This window comes from Ictidomys tridecemlineatus, chromosome 2 (assembly GCF_052094955.1).
Source record: "Ictidomys tridecemlineatus isolate mIctTri1 chromosome 2, mIctTri1.hap1, whole genome shotgun sequence".
NCBI lineage: Eukaryota > Metazoa > Chordata > Mammalia > Rodentia > Sciuridae > Ictidomys > Ictidomys tridecemlineatus.
Genome location: NC_135478.1, coordinates 48,246,111 through 48,262,740, shown reverse-complemented (window position 1 = coordinate 48,262,740; position 16,630 = coordinate 48,246,111). Strand labels below are relative to the sequence as shown.

The following is a 16,630-nucleotide window of genomic DNA, read 5'->3' as shown; positions in this document are numbered from 1 at the left end:
TTTTTTTTTTTATTGGTGTGTGTATGTGTGTGTGCTGGGGATCCAACCCAGGACCTCACACAGGCCAGGCAAGCGCACTACCACTGAGCCACACCCCAAGCCCACTTTTAGGGTCTTTTAAACGCCTATAAACACAGTGCTAGAGGCAGCACACTCCTTTGAGCTCTATGGAGGGATTGGTAGTTGCTTTCTCCAGTCACTTGACATCACTGGCTACGTTGGTGGGCAGCTGCAGTACTTTGCCTACAAAGATCTTTTCTTCCTGTGGCAATACCATGATGCCTCCACTGGGCCCTGCACCTGTCACCTTGGCTCTTAAGGTCCCTAGGAAGGTGAGTAGAGTGTCATCTTCTGCCCGTATGTGCCATGGTTGGGACACTTCCACCCCTGTCACTTGCAGCAGTGTAGGCAGTTTCCTTGCTTCTGCCACTTGAAAATAAGGATTCTGAGTTTCTATAATTATCTGGGAACCTAGAAGGCCATGCATATGTAAACGGTAGGGTTCATGATCAGAAAAGACCTGAGAAGTCCCTAAACTCTCACCTGTGGCTGACCTTTGAGCTTTGTGCAAGCAAGAAATAAAGGTAGAGATGTAAACTGCATGGCTAAATGCTGAATGTTGGTGTGCTCCAACACACACAGGGAATCCAGCTGCAAAAACTGGGAGTTTTTGGCTCTAGGCATTTAAGAAAACCTTTGTCAAATCACTATCTGATCACTAAGCTGAGAGAACAGAGACTTCAGTGACCACACACAATAAAGACACAATTTAAAAAATGTTACTGAACAAAGAATTACAATCCATAAAAAGCAATAACAACAAAACCTAAGAAGAAAGGAGAATCTGATTTTCAGAGTTACCACACTGTAATATTCAAAATGTCCAGTTTCTTTCTTTCTTCTTTTTCTTTTTTTTTTTTTGTACCAGGGATTGAACTCAGAGGCACTTGACTACTGAGTCACATCCCCAGCCTTATTTTGTATTTTATTTAGAGACAGTATCTCGCTGAGTTGCTTAGTACTTTGCTTTTGCTGAGGCTGGCTTTGAACTCACCATCCTCCAGCCTCAGCCTCCTGAGCTGCTGGGATTACATCTTCTCTTCACCCTCTGTCAGTAGTAGGGAATGAACCCAGGACCTCATCATGCATACTAGGCAAAGCACTCTATAACTTAGCTATATTCCCAGCCCTTTTTATTTTTTAATTTTGAGACACAGTCTCGCTAAATTGCCTAGATTGGCCTCAAACTTGCAACCCTCCTGCCTCAGCCTCTTGAGTAGTTGGCATTAGAGGTATGGGTCTTTGTGCCTGACATAATATACTTCCCAACTATTCAGGAGGCTAAAGCAAGTGGATTCAAAGTTTGAGGCCAGCTTAGTCAAGTGAATTAAAGCCTGTCTCAAATAAACATAAAACAGGATGGGGAAGTAGCTCAGTGGTAGAGTACTTGCCTAGCATGCACAAGTCCCTGGGTTCAATCCTGCAAAAACAAAACAAACAAACAAACAAAAATCAAAACAACCAAACTATGAGCAATCAGGGGGGGTACAGCTCACTATAAGAACACATGCTTAGCTTTCATGAGGTCCTGGGTCAATTTCCAGAACAAGAAAACAAAAAGCACAAGTCATCAATATAAAACTTGTGAGACTAATAATATTTTAGGAAACCATTACAAAAGATGTAAAAACTCGTGTAAGTAAGCTCTAGAGGTGACTCAGGGTCAAGAGAACACAATAACTGAAAACAAAATATGATGACGGATACAACCAGATGTAGGAAACAGAATATAACTGTGAACACTCAGAAGAATGATAGAACAAAAACCAAAACATGCAACAGCGACAATAAGATTACCAGGATTTAGAGTCCAACACAGACCATGAGTTTCTTTTCTTTCTTTTTTTTTTAAAGAGATACACAGGAGAGTTTATTTGTCAGAGCTGACAAATAAGAGCCATCTCTCCATAGACAGAGAGGCCCCATGAGGTTTTTTTGGTACTGGGTATTGAACTTGGGACGCTGCATCCCCAGCTCTTTTTATTTTGAGAAAGGGTCTTGCTAAATTGTTTAGGACCTCACTGAGCTGCTGAGGCTGGCCTCAAACTTGGGATTCTTCTTCTGCTTTAGCCTCCCAAGTCACTGGGCTTATAGGCAGGCATGCACTACTGTGCCCAGCGGACTATGCCTTTTTTTGGTGACACTGGATATTGAACTTGGGGCACTCTAACACTGAGCTACATATCCTCAACCCTGTTATTTTGCAGTACTGGGGAGGGAACCCAGGATCTTGTGCATGCTAGTCAAGCACTCTACTATTAAGCTACATCCCTATCCCCATTTTTATTTTGAGACAGAGTCTTTCTAGTTGCCCAGGTTGGCTTGAACTTGTGATCCTCCTGCCTCAGCCTCCCAAGAGACTAGGAACACAGACATGTACACAGTGCCAAGCTCCTGCTTTATTCTTACAAGAGCCACAGTGATTCCTCCTTCTAATGTTCGTACCAGATTATACCACCACTGTGCTCAAACCCCTCTGAGGACTTCCTATCCACTCCAAGCTCAATCACTCCATTGTTTACAAAGCCTACTATGACTGGATGCCCAGCTACCTCAGAGAGTTCATTCCCTTATATACCGCTGCTCTATTCCAGTTACCCAATTTTCATACTATATGTCTGGAACATGCCCAGATACTCTACTTTACGGCTTTTAGTTGTGCCTGTAAGAGAGCAAAACCTGATATTCAAATGGGCTTTTTCCTTACTTCTCTAGGGTTCTGTTCACATGTCACCTAGCAGCAAAGCATTTACTGAACAAAGGATCTTGTCTCAACACTACCTTCAATCCTTTTACTTTATTTTCATTTATAGCTCTAACCATGGCTTGATATTCTATACATCTGTTCTTTAATTTATTTACGGACTCGCCAACCTTTGCCTCAATGTAAGTCTTTTAGAGGGCACAGACTTTGTTTTGCTTATTGCTATATACCTAACATCTAGAATAGTACCTAGCACAAAAGCAGTATTCAATCAAATTTTAAGCAGTTAATGGATTAAATGAAAAAAATATAAATACCTACCCAGAATACATGTCATGGGACAGGTTTCTTCCAGATTACTCAGAAACACTTCTTTTTTGTAGAACATTTTTGTGGGCTCATGCTCTGTTTCTTCTGGGTGAATGAAAATGGGGCCATAAAAATATGCAGCTCCATCTCGGACCCACACTTTTTCAATTCTTGGGGGGAAAATGGAGAAATTACATCATGATAATTCCATTCTTGAAGGATTAATCTAGTAAAAATTCTATTAGCCAAAACTTAAAGAGTATGTGCCATTCAACAGTATTTGTCTTACTGAAATTTATATAACTTCATTAATTGCCCTCCTCCTTTAAGCATACAAGATACTTAAAAAGAACACAGGATCCCACTTATTTGAAAAAAATAACCATAATATCAAGATATGTAATTTAATAGTTTTATCTGACTCTCAGATTTTCTTCCTGAAATATGCATATAAAACTAGAACTAAGCATCTTTTATTGGACCTGTAAGTCCAATAAAGACATACAATTTCAATATCTGGAGTTGAATCACATGAATGGCAGACATTCCTTCAACACAAAGGTTCATAACCTTTTTGAAAGTCAAGATCCAGTCCGGTTCACTCCTTGAGAAACTGATGAATGCCAATTAACACCTCCTTAGAAACAACAACAAAACATTAACAATGGCTACTATGTACCAGATACTGTACTACTTCTCACAACCAATAAAGTTGATATTATTGTCCCATATTCTTGTGGTTCCTGGCATGAAGCAGCATCTTCTCTTTAGCTAATAGTAACTCTAACCTTCCAGTTCCTCAGGCCCAACACACAAGTCACCCTGCCTCTCAGACCTCACATTCCATTTATTAAGTAAATTATTAATTTGACCTTCAAGGTAGTACACTTTGCAACACTCTGGTCTGAGACACCATTATTCTTGCTTGGATTATTTTCAACGGCCTGTAAGATCTCCTTGTTCCTACTCTTGATAGTCTATTCTTAAAAACCAGCTGGCAGAATAATCCTCTTCAACCTAAGTCAAATGTCACTCTGTGCTTGAAACAATACAATGTTACTCCATTTAACTCCATAATAGTATAAGTCCCTACAATGGTTTTTGAAACCCTACATGATTTGCTCACTACCACTGTCCCTTACTTCCCAACTTACTCTTCCCTGGCTCACTCTGCTAGTTGCAACTTCTGCTGGTTTGAACAGGCCTGGCATACTTCTCTCTCAAGCCTTTACAAAATCTGTTCACTTCTCCCTGGAATGCTTTTCCCCTGTACTTTCAGAATTCTTACTCCTTCTGTTTCTTCAAGCATTGGCTCAAATGCCAGCTTCTTAATGAGGCCTGTGCTCTAGACCATTCTCCCTGTTCTCACTGTACACATCTCTCTTCACCCAGCTCTATTTTTTCAACAGCATATATCATGATCCACTGCACTACAATTCTACTTATTAAAGATGTTTATTGTTTATCTTCTCACCAGAACAAAGTTCCATGGGACTAAGAACATCTGTTTTATAAACTAATGTATTCTCAGAGCCTGGCAAATAATATAGTAAATGGTTACTGATTGATGTACAATGAGGAGGAAACAGAAAATAGAGGCAACTCATGTACTTAAGAACATGCAACTAGCAGAGCTTAACCAAGATCTCCAAGAACCAACTACTGGGTTTTTTGTTTTGTTTTCCTGTTTGTAGCACTAGGAATCAAAGCCAGGGCCTCTAGCATGCTAGGGAAGTACTCTACTACTGAGTTTCATCTCTAGCCTTCAAATACCATTGTTTTTAACCATTATCATAATGACCAACTGAGTACCTGACTCCTTGAACTTTTGCCATCTAACCTTCCTTACATCAATTTACTTGTTCATAAATATATGAGCCCCTACTATGTTTCATGCACTGATTTCAGCAGAGAATACAAAGTTGAGCAAAAACAGAGAGTTCCTATTTGCAGGGTATCTGGAAATTCAAGGTATGGAAACTAGACAATATAAATATCCATGTGTGATACTCTTTTTTTTTAATATTTATTTTTAATTTTGGGTAGACACAATATCTTTATTGTACATTTATGTGGTGCTAAGGATCGAACCCAGTGCCTCATGCATGCTAGGCGAGTGCTCTGCCACTGAGCCACTGAACCCCAGCCCCATGAGACTCTTGTTTCTAACAAGGAAAAACATAGTGCCTGGGGGAATGGGAAACAGGGAGACAAGCCAGTATACAGGTAAAGGAAAGGGTTCTTTAAAGAAGTACTATTTCAAATTTAAGCTTAGAATTACCATACAAAATGTGCAGGGAGATTTCTGAGCTGAGAGTTAAGTAAATGGTGGGAAGAATGTAAAAAATGTGTTTTTAGAGGTGAAAGCAGGGGAAGCATGGTGTGAAAAGCAGCTAGACAAATTGCCAGGGGGGGGGACTTATGTCTTAATTATTCATGTCTACTAGCCCCAAACCTCAGAGTCAACTTTATCTTCCCTATTTCAAGGACATTCACCTGCCCACGCGGGGGCGCACCAGACCATGGGACTTGATGAAGACACAATCGCCAACCTTCAGCCACATGTCATTGTAACGAAGCTGCTCAAAGTAGTGGCAACCTGGTTCACCGTTGGACATTTCCACAGGGACATCTTCTTTTTCCTGTGGTAAAGGAAACTGGCTAAAGAAAAGCAGCTAACCATGAAGGACAGGACAGAGAAGAAAAGAAAGCAGGACTTTCCTTCACATCAATGTAAGGAAAAAAAAAAAAAACTTAAGTAGAAGTTTTGATGAAGGTTAAGAAACCAAAAAATTAGGTGGTTGAAATTAAAACTGCTGTAATCATTAAAATTTCTAGATAATTTTCATAAAATTACGTTAGCCTAAGATGCTTTTATCCCCTCTCCCTCTTTCCAATTTCTGTATCTTTGAGTCTGGCAAGGACTTATTAGCATTTAGAATTGGAAAATTTCACATACTTTTATAGATAGAGTGTATAAGAAGCAAACTTCATATAAGCTCCCCATTTATTGTACTTACTTGAGCTCCCTCAATTCCTTTTATTGGTTTTTAAACTTTTTTTTTTAAATATAAATTCAGCCATTCAATTTTTAGGGTGGCAAAGTTCATTTACTGTCCATTCTGAAAAGTAATACTTCCTTTTTGTCACCTCCAAGAACGAGAAATCAAGTAAGTTGGTAGTTGCCCAGCCTTTGTGACTTATTTGGGTACAGAAAGAGCCTGTCTCCCTCTACATCTTTTCAGTTTTAACCACTGATTAAGTCTTTGAAGAAACAAGACAACTGGGAACTCCCTTGACCAGGAGATTCACTCATCAGGACAACAGGAGGACTCCCTCTTCACACCACAGAAGTGCCCAGCAAACTCATCCCAGACAAAGTAGGAAAGAGGAGAACAGACAAATTTTAGGAGATGCACCAGAGTGACAGGATAAGATTGGCTTTGGAAAACCTGATACAACCCTCTCTTCTCGAGACTAGTTAAACATCCCTGGAAAGGTAGGTAAGAACAGACCAGGAATGTGGAAGGTGCAGAAGCCACAGGAACCCACACCACCCAGAGTGGAAAGGAAGAGAGTCCACGTTAGAAGCCTTCCTTCCCTGTCAGGACTCCTCCCTTTTTGCCATTCTGCCCCTAAGGGCCCATTAATCCTCCCAATCTGGTCTCTTATCACCCAACCCAAGGAGTACACTTCTACTCTAGGAAAAAAATATAGAAGAAAGAAGAGAGCTAAAGCTAGAAGCCTGGCACTCTCTGCTGCCTCTTAGTTTCTTCACATTAACAACTGACAGTCTTTAAAGTCTTACTATTTATGCCGACATGAAAAGGTATAGTAGAACCTGTGTCATCAACACTCATAATGTTTTTGAATAAACTGCTGGATCTGTTACCTACTAGCTGCTGTGAGGGTGGGCAAGTTACTTGACCTCTTGTGCCTTAGTTTCCCCATCTATAATATAAAGATCACCGACAGTGTGCCCCCCAAACAGAATTGTTCAGAAGCTTAAATAATATAATTCATGCTTACCTACACAGAATTATTAACATAATGACATGTAAAGACTTTTGTAATTTGAACAATGCTTGCATTCCTAGAATGTACTCCTCTTTCTTTGGTCAAGTTTTCTAAAAAAATAATTTGATTTCACTTGAAAAATAATTTCCCCTAAGAAATTTTTGGCCTGGTTTTCATAAATGAGACTGAGCAGTAATTTTCTGCTTTTTATTTTCAAATTGTGGAATCCAGATTGTTTTGGCTTTATAACAACTGGGGAGTTTTCTTTTTCTCCATGCTCTGAAACAGTTCAAATAGCATTTAAATTAAACGCCCCTCAATTAAATAAAGGAAAGCTCAGTACTATTTAGGATTAGCTTTTTGACACTTTCAGTTTCTTCATGTTGTTCACTTGTGCTGTATCTCTTCCTGATTCCACTTTGACAATTCATATCCTAGAAAATTATTCATTTTATTTTGGTTTCCAAATTTATTTAAAATGTACTGACTAAATTTCATTCACCTTTTGTCTGTCTGAGCTTATTGCCCTCCCTATCTTCTTTTACCTTTTTTGAACTTTTTGGGGATTGAACCCAGGGTGCTTTACCACTGAACCACATCCCCAGCCCTTTTTATTTTTAGACAGGATCTGGCTAAATTGCTGAGGCTGGTCTCAAACTTGCAATCCTCCTGCCTTAGCCTCCTAAGTTGTTGGGATTACAAGTGTACACCAACATACTCGGCCTCTTTTACCTTTATTAAGAGAGTTGATAGTTTATTTCATTGGACTTGTCAAAGAATTAGCTCTTAAATTTACTTTTATTTATTTAAAGATTATTGGTCTTATGGTACTGGGAAATGAATCCAGGGCCTCAAGAATTCTACACAAGTACTCTACCAGTGACTACATCTCCAGTCTCTGGATTTACTTTTTAAACTCTATTTTTTGCTTCTACTCTTTTGTTTTTTTAAGTACTGAGTCGTCCCCCCCTCCCTTTCCTCTGAGTTTCCTCCTCTCTGTTTGGCTAAGGTTTCATACTGTCAATCATTTTCTGAGTCTGAATACTTTAATCACTTGTCTTCTGGAACAGATATTTGGAGGTGTAAAATTCTTTTTTGTGTGTTTGTTATCTACATACCTTTTCCAAGTTAAAATTATCTTCAACTCGACTGTCCTCTGAGTTATCTGTATTCTTCTCATCATCCCCTTTATCTGCATTTGCAAATACAGAGGCAACTCGAACCACAGGCAGAGGTACATCTCGAGGGACAAACCTAACTGAACTGATGGGCATAGTCCACAATTTAATTTTCTTAAAAGATTTGGTTTTAGCAGAATACCGTGATTCACAGACAAAAACATCCTCATCTCGAAAGCTTTCTGGGCATAATTTAAAGTATTCCTATGGGACATAAAACGAGACAAGTCAGGTAAATTTTCTGAACAAAAACAAAAAAGTAATACTAATCAACCAAATAAAGGTTAAACTATGAAGACTTTCTAGCAACAAACCAATAAATGTCTAGAGATCTAGGAATATTTCCTTGCCTACTGAAATGATTAAACATATACCCTTTAACTTATAATATGAACAATTCCATTTAGCTTATTGATTACCCTTTGAGAATATATTAATATTTCACAGAGTTAGAAGTCAACAGCATTGGACAGGACTTATGTACCTCTATCAGACAGATAAACAAAAAGTACATCTTATTACCTAAAAACCAAACTAATAATGTATAGTGATTATTTTCAGAAAATATCACTCTTAAAATTAGCCTGGCAATAAGTTAACTTCACACAGTTAACAAGTGTAGGCAGGAAATGGTCTTTTGCAACCATATTCTGTTTAATTTCTCCCCAAATCTCCACATAGAGCTATACAGATACAGCTTAAAAACAGTTTAAATTTTATCCCGAGCAAATGATTGATATTTTTAGAACTAATTGATTTTCTTACCTTGACAAACATGACCACACATTTGCCTAGAATTTTATTAACAGGAACTTTATTATAATAGTCACTCTTAAAAACTTCTTTTTCTAGAAATTTTCGTGTAGCCAGATGGAATGTTTCATTTGGCCGATAAAACCAACAGCCATACAACCATTTTTCACCTCAAAAACAGAGAGAGAATCATCATTAACAGAAACCACACATTCTTGTCAAAATGAGGAAACAGGGGCTGGCTAAGTGGTAGACTGTTTGCCTAGCACGTGTAGGGCACTGAGTTCAATCCTCAGCATCACATAAATAAATAAATAAATAAATAAAATAAAGGTATTGCGCCATCTACAACTAAAAAAAAAAAAAAATCTAAAAAATATATTTTAAGGGCTAGGGATGTAGCTCAGTGGCAGAGTGCTTGTCTAGCACGTGAGGCACTGCATTCAACCCTCAGCACCATATAAAAATAAACAAAATTAAGTGATGATGTCCATCTACAACTACAAAAAAAAAAACTGTTTAAAAAAATAAATAAAAATAAAAAATATATTTTTTAAAAATGAGGAAATAATCCATCAAGTCATTATGCCATGGTCTAAACATATAGCACTGTGCTTTTTCAGAAGACAATTTCCTAATTTCTTAATATAATTACCTTATAAGGAATTATACTTTAAAATTGTGAAGTAGAAGGAGAACTAAAAAAAAAAAAAAAAAAAGCTACTTTTCCGCTTACATTCAAAGACATGCATTATGTAGAAAAACAAAGGCAATGAGATCTGTTGGGGTCAACACACACTTAAGTTCTGTGGTTTAGTAAGGATATATACAGATATACCAAAGAACATAGCATACAGCTGAAGGAATTAAAAAATATCTCAGGATGGGCAGTTGACAAAACTAGATTGCCTGGATTACATTTTCCCCTGTTTTGGGTTTTATTAACTTTTTTTCCTCTTTTTTTTGGTACCAGGGATTGAATCTAGGGTGCTTGACCATTGAACCATATTCCCAGCCCTTTTTATTTTGAGAGAGAGTCTCTTTAAATTGCATAGGGCCTTGCTAGTTTGTTGAGACTGGCTTTGAACTTGTGATCCTCCTGCCTCAGCCTCTTGAGTTGCACTTGGCTGGTTTAATTAACTTCTCTTCATTCTCCATGTCTCAAAGGCCATTTTTCTAGATAGATTTATCAATGACAAATTCTAAGCCAAAGCACAATGTCTTTCTATAATAATTTATTTTTCTTACCTCCAGCCCAAACCTTTCTGTTCTGAATCTCTGCCATCCTACAGAGCGTTTGGTTCAAAATGTGTTTTTAATAGGTTATCAGTTGAATGAATAAATTTCAACTAAATTTTAAAAAACTTATTTTTCTCATTCAACTATGACACTGATGCTGCCCAACAGTGTTACACTCGGGGTTTATAAGGAGGGTATGTATTCACATTTACTGATATGATTACATTTATTGAGACAAGAGAAAAACTATAATTGGAAGGCATAAAATATCTGAATTAAAATTTCTTTCTTGAGGAGCAAGAAGAAATAAAAGAGCCACATCTTCCCAATGTACCTTTGATTTAAAATAAACTTACCAGCTGAATCTTCCCACAGTCTCTCAATACAGACTATATGTGGTTGTAGGTTGGCTTCTGCAGGTTCCACATACACATAATCTCCAACATGGTACATGCTGTTCTTAAAGCTGCAGTCCTGGCTGTATGTGCGATGTAAGCCTGACAGGCCAGTAGCACCTGACGAATCTTCACTCTTTTCAGCTTCTTGTGTTTAAAAAAAAAAAAAAAAAAAAGGTACTTACTAAAAGAAAATGCTGCAATCAGATGCAAGATTCAAACAACATACAATAATACATTTAATTCTGTTTGTCACATTCAAAGGGAATACTCAGAAAAAACAGTATGATCTTCACATTTTCAATATTGCCTTATTGGGGGTGGGGTGTGTGTAGGGGTCCTGCAATGTTGCTCAAGCTTTTTTTTTTTTTTTTAAATTGGTCTCAAGCTGGTCTTAAATTCATGGGCTCCAATGATCCTCCTGCCTTCCAAGTAGCTAGGACTACATGTGTGCATCACCACATCCAACCTCAAAATTACATTTTTGAATTATAATCAACTGCCATTAATTTTAATAAACCCATGAGATTCTATACATTAAAAATAATCACCTTAGTAATATATGCCATAGTCATTTTCAGTAATTCAGAAAGGTATAAGGAAGAAAATCAGTCACTTATAGATCATGTAATCCTAGAGAAAACATCTGATGTACTTTTACTCTATCCTAATGTTCCTGAAAAAGTTTTTCCTAACAGTTATTACATGGTTATGTCACAATTAATGGAGTTTTAGAATTGAGAAAATATGGAATATGTGTATTCTGTAAACCATATATATGTGTGTGTATGGACATACATAAACACAATATATCATTAATATTTTCTGAAATAAAATGCTTTTGTTCAATAAAGACTTTTATTTTTGTTAAATAAAACATTTTCATAGTTCCAGTATAAGCTATCATTTGCAAATACCACAGAGTTTTTTTTTGTTGTTGTTGGTGGTGAGGATAATGCTTCACCCACCTATTTGATAACTTCCTTAGGATAATTTTACATAAATAAAAGAACTGGGAATAAGCATTTAAAATGATTTTTAATGCACATTTCAAATTAATCTCCAAAAAGCATACTTCAATTTAAGTTCCTTACTGATTGAGTACAAGGGGCCTCTGTCTCCATTCTCTAATACTGGCATTACAATAAAAAAAAAATAGTTTTGCCATTTTTTTTAAAGAGAGAGAGAAGAGAGAGAGGGGGGAGAGGGAGAGAGGGGGGAGAGGGGGAGAGGGAGAGAGAGGGAGAGAGGGGGAGAGAGAGAGAGAGAGAGAGAGAGAGAGAGAGAGAGAGAGAGAGAGAGAGAATTTTTAAATATTTATTTTTCAGTTTTCGGTGGACACAACATCTTTATTTTATTTTATGTGGTGCTGAGGATCAACCCAGTGCCCTGTGCATGCTAGATGACGCTACCGCTTGAGCCACATCCCAAGCCCCAGTTTTGCTAATTTTGATGAAACGTTACTTACCAGTAGAATAAGCAAATCCCTTGACATACAAAGTAGACCAAAAGGTTCTTGAGAATTTTACACCAGCAAAAACAATATCATGGACAGACAAGGGCACAGAGTACAAAAAGTCTGAACAACCCCCAAATTCTAGATACAGGAAACAGGCTGATAAAACTAACAAGTTGCAAGCATCTTTCATGAAAAAGGAGGATTTCAAGGGCTGAGTACTAAGCCAGAGGATGTTCTCAGTCCTAGAAACCCACTGGGATTTGTTTAGGTGCATTTAAAAATTCCTTGAAATCAGTAATACTTTTTTCCATCTCCCTGTTTTTGAACAGAAATATCTATACATGTCTCATTGCCTTCAAGAGCAAAGAAACCGGCGGCTCCCTCCCAAAGTTGTATAGGTCTACAGATAGAAAGGAACTGTGTACCATGATGTTTTATATCTACAGCCTCATTTGGGACTTCTGAGCTGAGGATATTTAGATGAGGTTTTGGTACCTCTTAGAAGGGCACTACTAGTAACAAGTACCTAAAAATATGTTAGTGGTTTTGAAATTGTGCAGCAAACAGACTGGAAAATTTCTCAGAAGTATGCATGGTGGCTCACAAGTTTGAGGCCAGCCTCAGCAAGTTAGTGAGACTGTATCAAAATTAAAACAGTAAAAAATAAAAAAGGGAGATGTAGCTCACTGGAAATGCTGGGGTAGCTAGGGAATAGCCCTGGGTTCAATCCCAAACAAACAAAACCCAAAAAACAAAACAACAAAAAATTCTCTTTTTCGGGGAAGCATGATGACAAAAGTCTAAATTGCCTTGGATAGACTGTTAATAGAAAAATGGACAACTTATTATTATTATTTTTTTTTAATTGCTGGGTATGGTAGCACAAGCCTGTAATCTCAAGTACAGTTACTTTGGAAAATGGAGCAGCAGGGAGAGCAAGTTCCATTCCAGCCTGGGCATCTCTCTAGACCTTGACTCAAAAAGAGCTAAGGATGTAACTCAGTGGTAGAGAGTCCCTGGGTTCAATTTCCAGTACTACACACACACACACACACAAAAAAAAAAAAAAAAAAAAAAAGGAAAAAGAGATAGACAGCATGCTAAGAGCTAAACAGCTAGAAGGGCCAAAGGGGTTCCCTATTTAGTATAAATCCTTTTACTCCTTTTACTCTTCACCCTTACCCTCAGATTTGTCTGGAATCTGAAGTATTGGGAAGGGCTGAGGTGGGGCACTGAAGGCTCAACTGCTTTTAGACTTTCAACCAGTCCTCCTGTTTTCAGACCCACATGTTATTTCCACTTTTAGAAGTACCTGGTGTTCTATTCCCTGTGCAATTCTGAGACAGGAACTGGCCAGTTTGAAGGATTTATCTACTATAGACACTGAAACCAGTATTGGCAACTTACACATCAATTTTCCAGCCTCCAAATTTTAGTTACCACCATCTCCTTGTCCATTAATTTATTTTTTTAAGGGATGGAAATACTTGTGTGTTTGTCTTTTTTAATGCTTTTTAAAAATTCCTTTTCCATCCTTTTAGAGGTGTTTTAAGAAGGAAAAGCAGTAGGCATTTGTGAATAATCTGCCATACTTAACCATAAGTTCTGTTTCTTTTTCTTTGCTTACTTACTCTTGTATGAGACATTCTGGGAGTTAACACAAAACAGGGTAAAATCTTCTAGATTCCCTCGGTTTTTATCTGGTTGTTGCTAACAATCCTCCTCTCATGGCTTAAAGACAAAGAGGGCTGATATTCATGACCATTATTCAACTTTCTGGTGTGCTGCATCTTCTAATGTTCATAAAGTAACCACAGATAATCTGAAGCAGATTGTAGTTCTTTTATGGTAAGAAATAAGTTGTTAAAATAGCTCTCAGAGTATACTGCTTTTATAGCCTTTCCTAGTCAGTTCTTCCTACTATTGACTCTGCATCCTGTTTCTTACCTACTTCTACCACCCAATCACACTGCTGGGAAATATAGTCTTTGAGTTAGTACAAGTAAAAAGGTAAAGTGGCCACACTTTGAGAAATATCTTAGAGTAACTCCAGAAGAAGCTGTTTCTGATTTTATATTGCTGGGAAAAGAGTCAGCTAAACTTAAAAAAAACACAAAACTTGGCAGGTAGAAATAACTCAGGTCGTCCAAATATCTTCCCAGCATAGCACTGGCATTTCCTGTTTTCTCTTTATGGCTTTCTGCTGTTTTTTTATTATTTCTTCTCCTCCTACCTACATTGTGGTATGCTTGTGTCTCTTTTAATAATTTTATATCTTTCTTCCTTTCTAATATAAGTATTTAAAGCTATAAAGTTCCTTCTAAGAAAAGTGTTAGCTTTATTCCATAAATTTTAAAATATTGTTTTCATTTCAAGATTGTTCTGACTGCACCTGTAATGTCTTCTTTAATCATGGGTTATTTATAATTTCTAAGCACCGCCTCCCCATTTCTTTCTGTTGCTAAATTACAATCTAATTCCATTGCATTTGGAGAACAAACTTGGTATGATTTCAATCTTTTGGTTTTAAAACTCTTTTTATGACCTAGTATATGGCCTATTCTAGATAATATTCCACATGTAATTGAAAAGAAGATGTATTCTATAGTAACTTGGTGTAGTGTTTGACAAATCAGGTCAAGGTGGTTCACACTGCTATTCAAGTCTTCCATATGTTTACTGATTTTTGACCTAGTAGTTCTGTCAATCACTATATTCTTGTTAATTTCTGTTTCTTCTTTCAATTCTAATACTTTTTTCTTCATGTATTTTGGAGCTCCACTGTTAGGTGTATATACATTTAAGAATATTCTGTTCCTAATATGTTAAGCCCCATCCCTCCCTTTTTTGGTGGTACTGGGGATTGAAGACAGGGACACTCTACCACTGAGCTATGGCCCCAGTCCTTTTTATTTCTGAGACAGGCTAAGTTGCTGAGTCTGGCCTCCAACCTGGCAATCCTTCTGTCTCAGCCTCATGAGTAGCTGGAATTACAGGAGGGAAACACTATGTTTGACATATACATTATATGTATTAAATATCCTTCTTTGTCTTTAGTATTATTTCTTTTCTTAAAATCTACTTTTTCCGCTAACAGCTATTCCAACTATGGTTACAGTCTGCATTTTTCTCTCCTTTTCAACTTATTTGTGTTTCCGAATATAAGGGAATCTCTTGCAAAAAGTATATAGTTGAATCTTACATTTTAAATTCCATTTGATTGGAAAGCTTAGTTTATTTACATTTAATGGAATTACTGCTGCTACTATGTTTGTCATTTTGCTTTGTTATCTATGAGTCTTATGTCTTTTTGTTCTTTTTTTCCTCCTTTTATTACCTTGTTTTATAACTGTTAAGTTTTTTTTTGAAATTCATTTTAATTCCTATAGTTGGTTTCATGGATATTGAGGCATTTCCATATGCCTAAATGTAGCACCATCTCTTTAATTTTATAAACACTGAATTTTCAAATTATATGGCTTATTTTTTTTTTCTTTTGGCACCTGAGATTGAACCCAGGGGCACTTAACCACTGAGTCACATCCCCAGACCTTTTCATTTTTTTTTACTTTGAGATAGGGCCTCACTAAGTTGCTGAGGCTAGTTTTGAACTTTTGATCCTCCTGCCTCAGCCTCTAGAGTTGCTGGAATTGCAGTCTTGCACCAGTGTGTGCAACTTATGACTTAATTTCATTAAATGTTACAACTTTGCTCCAACATAGTTACATTTCTCTTCCTTTGTGCTTTTTTATTTATTTTTGGGTGAGGCTGGGGAGGGAAGCCAGGACATTCCACATACAAAGTAAGTGTTCTACCACTGATCTATATCCCCCGCCCCCTTCCTTTGTGCTTCCTGTCATACATATGACTTCTATAAATGTTATAATAATAACCTTATAGTGTTCTAATTACCGCTTTAGACAATCCAATGTTTTAGACAGAATTTAAAAAAAATTATACACAGAGTCTTTTACATTTATCCTCATATTTTCCATTTCCATTGCTCTCCGGTTCTTCTTATGGTTTTGAGTTATCATCTGGTAACACTTTTCTGGGATTGAAGCTCTTTATTTATGTCTCATAGTATAGGTCTGCCAGCAGCAAAGTCTCTTAGTTTTTATTTATCTAGGAACATCTTTATTGCAACTTCATTTAAAAAAAATTTATACAAATCTTGATTTAGTTTTATCTTTCTTCTCTGTATTTTTTGAATATCATACCATTGCCTTCTGGCCTCCATTATTTTATATGAGAAGGCAGTCATTAATCAGATTATTCTTTTCTTGTCTGTGATGAGTCATTTTGTTGCTTTCAAGATTTACTCCCAGCAGTTTGACTATGATGTTCTAAATGTCGTTCTTTTTGTGTTTATTTTACTTGGGGTCTTTGGAGCTTGTGAACTTGTGATGTTCTTTATCAAAAAACATCATTATGCAATTTCCCTTTTTTCTCCCTTTCCCTCCCACCTAGTGTATCTGTTTAATGTTGATCTTTTCTTCCTGCTCTTCCTCCCTGC

The 16,630-nt window shown here is 37.1% G+C and overlaps 1 protein-coding gene across 43 annotated transcripts in view; it reads right to left on the bottom strand.

Annotated features, from left to right (window-relative positions):
- Positions 1-16,630, bottom strand: part of Pbrm1 (polybromo 1) — a 93,756-nt gene that overhangs the window by 21,689 nt on the left and 55,437 nt on the right. For 33 of the 43 annotated variants that reach the window (XM_078038449.1, XM_078038441.1, XM_078038455.1 and 30 more), the window contains 5 exons: positions 10,617-10,802; positions 9,034-9,191; positions 8,209-8,472; positions 5,570-5,715; positions 3,086-3,243 (listed from right to left, as the gene is read on the bottom strand). In XM_078038449.1, coding sequence (XP_077894575.1) covers positions 3,086-3,243; positions 5,570-5,715; positions 8,209-8,472; positions 9,034-9,191; positions 10,617-10,802 — 912 coding nt within the window. The remainder of the gene's footprint in view (positions 1-3,085; positions 3,244-5,569; positions 5,716-8,208; positions 8,473-9,033; positions 9,192-10,616; positions 10,803-16,630) is intronic. The other 10 variants (XM_078038443.1, XM_078038468.1, XM_078038447.1 and 7 more) reach the window with 1 other exon arrangement.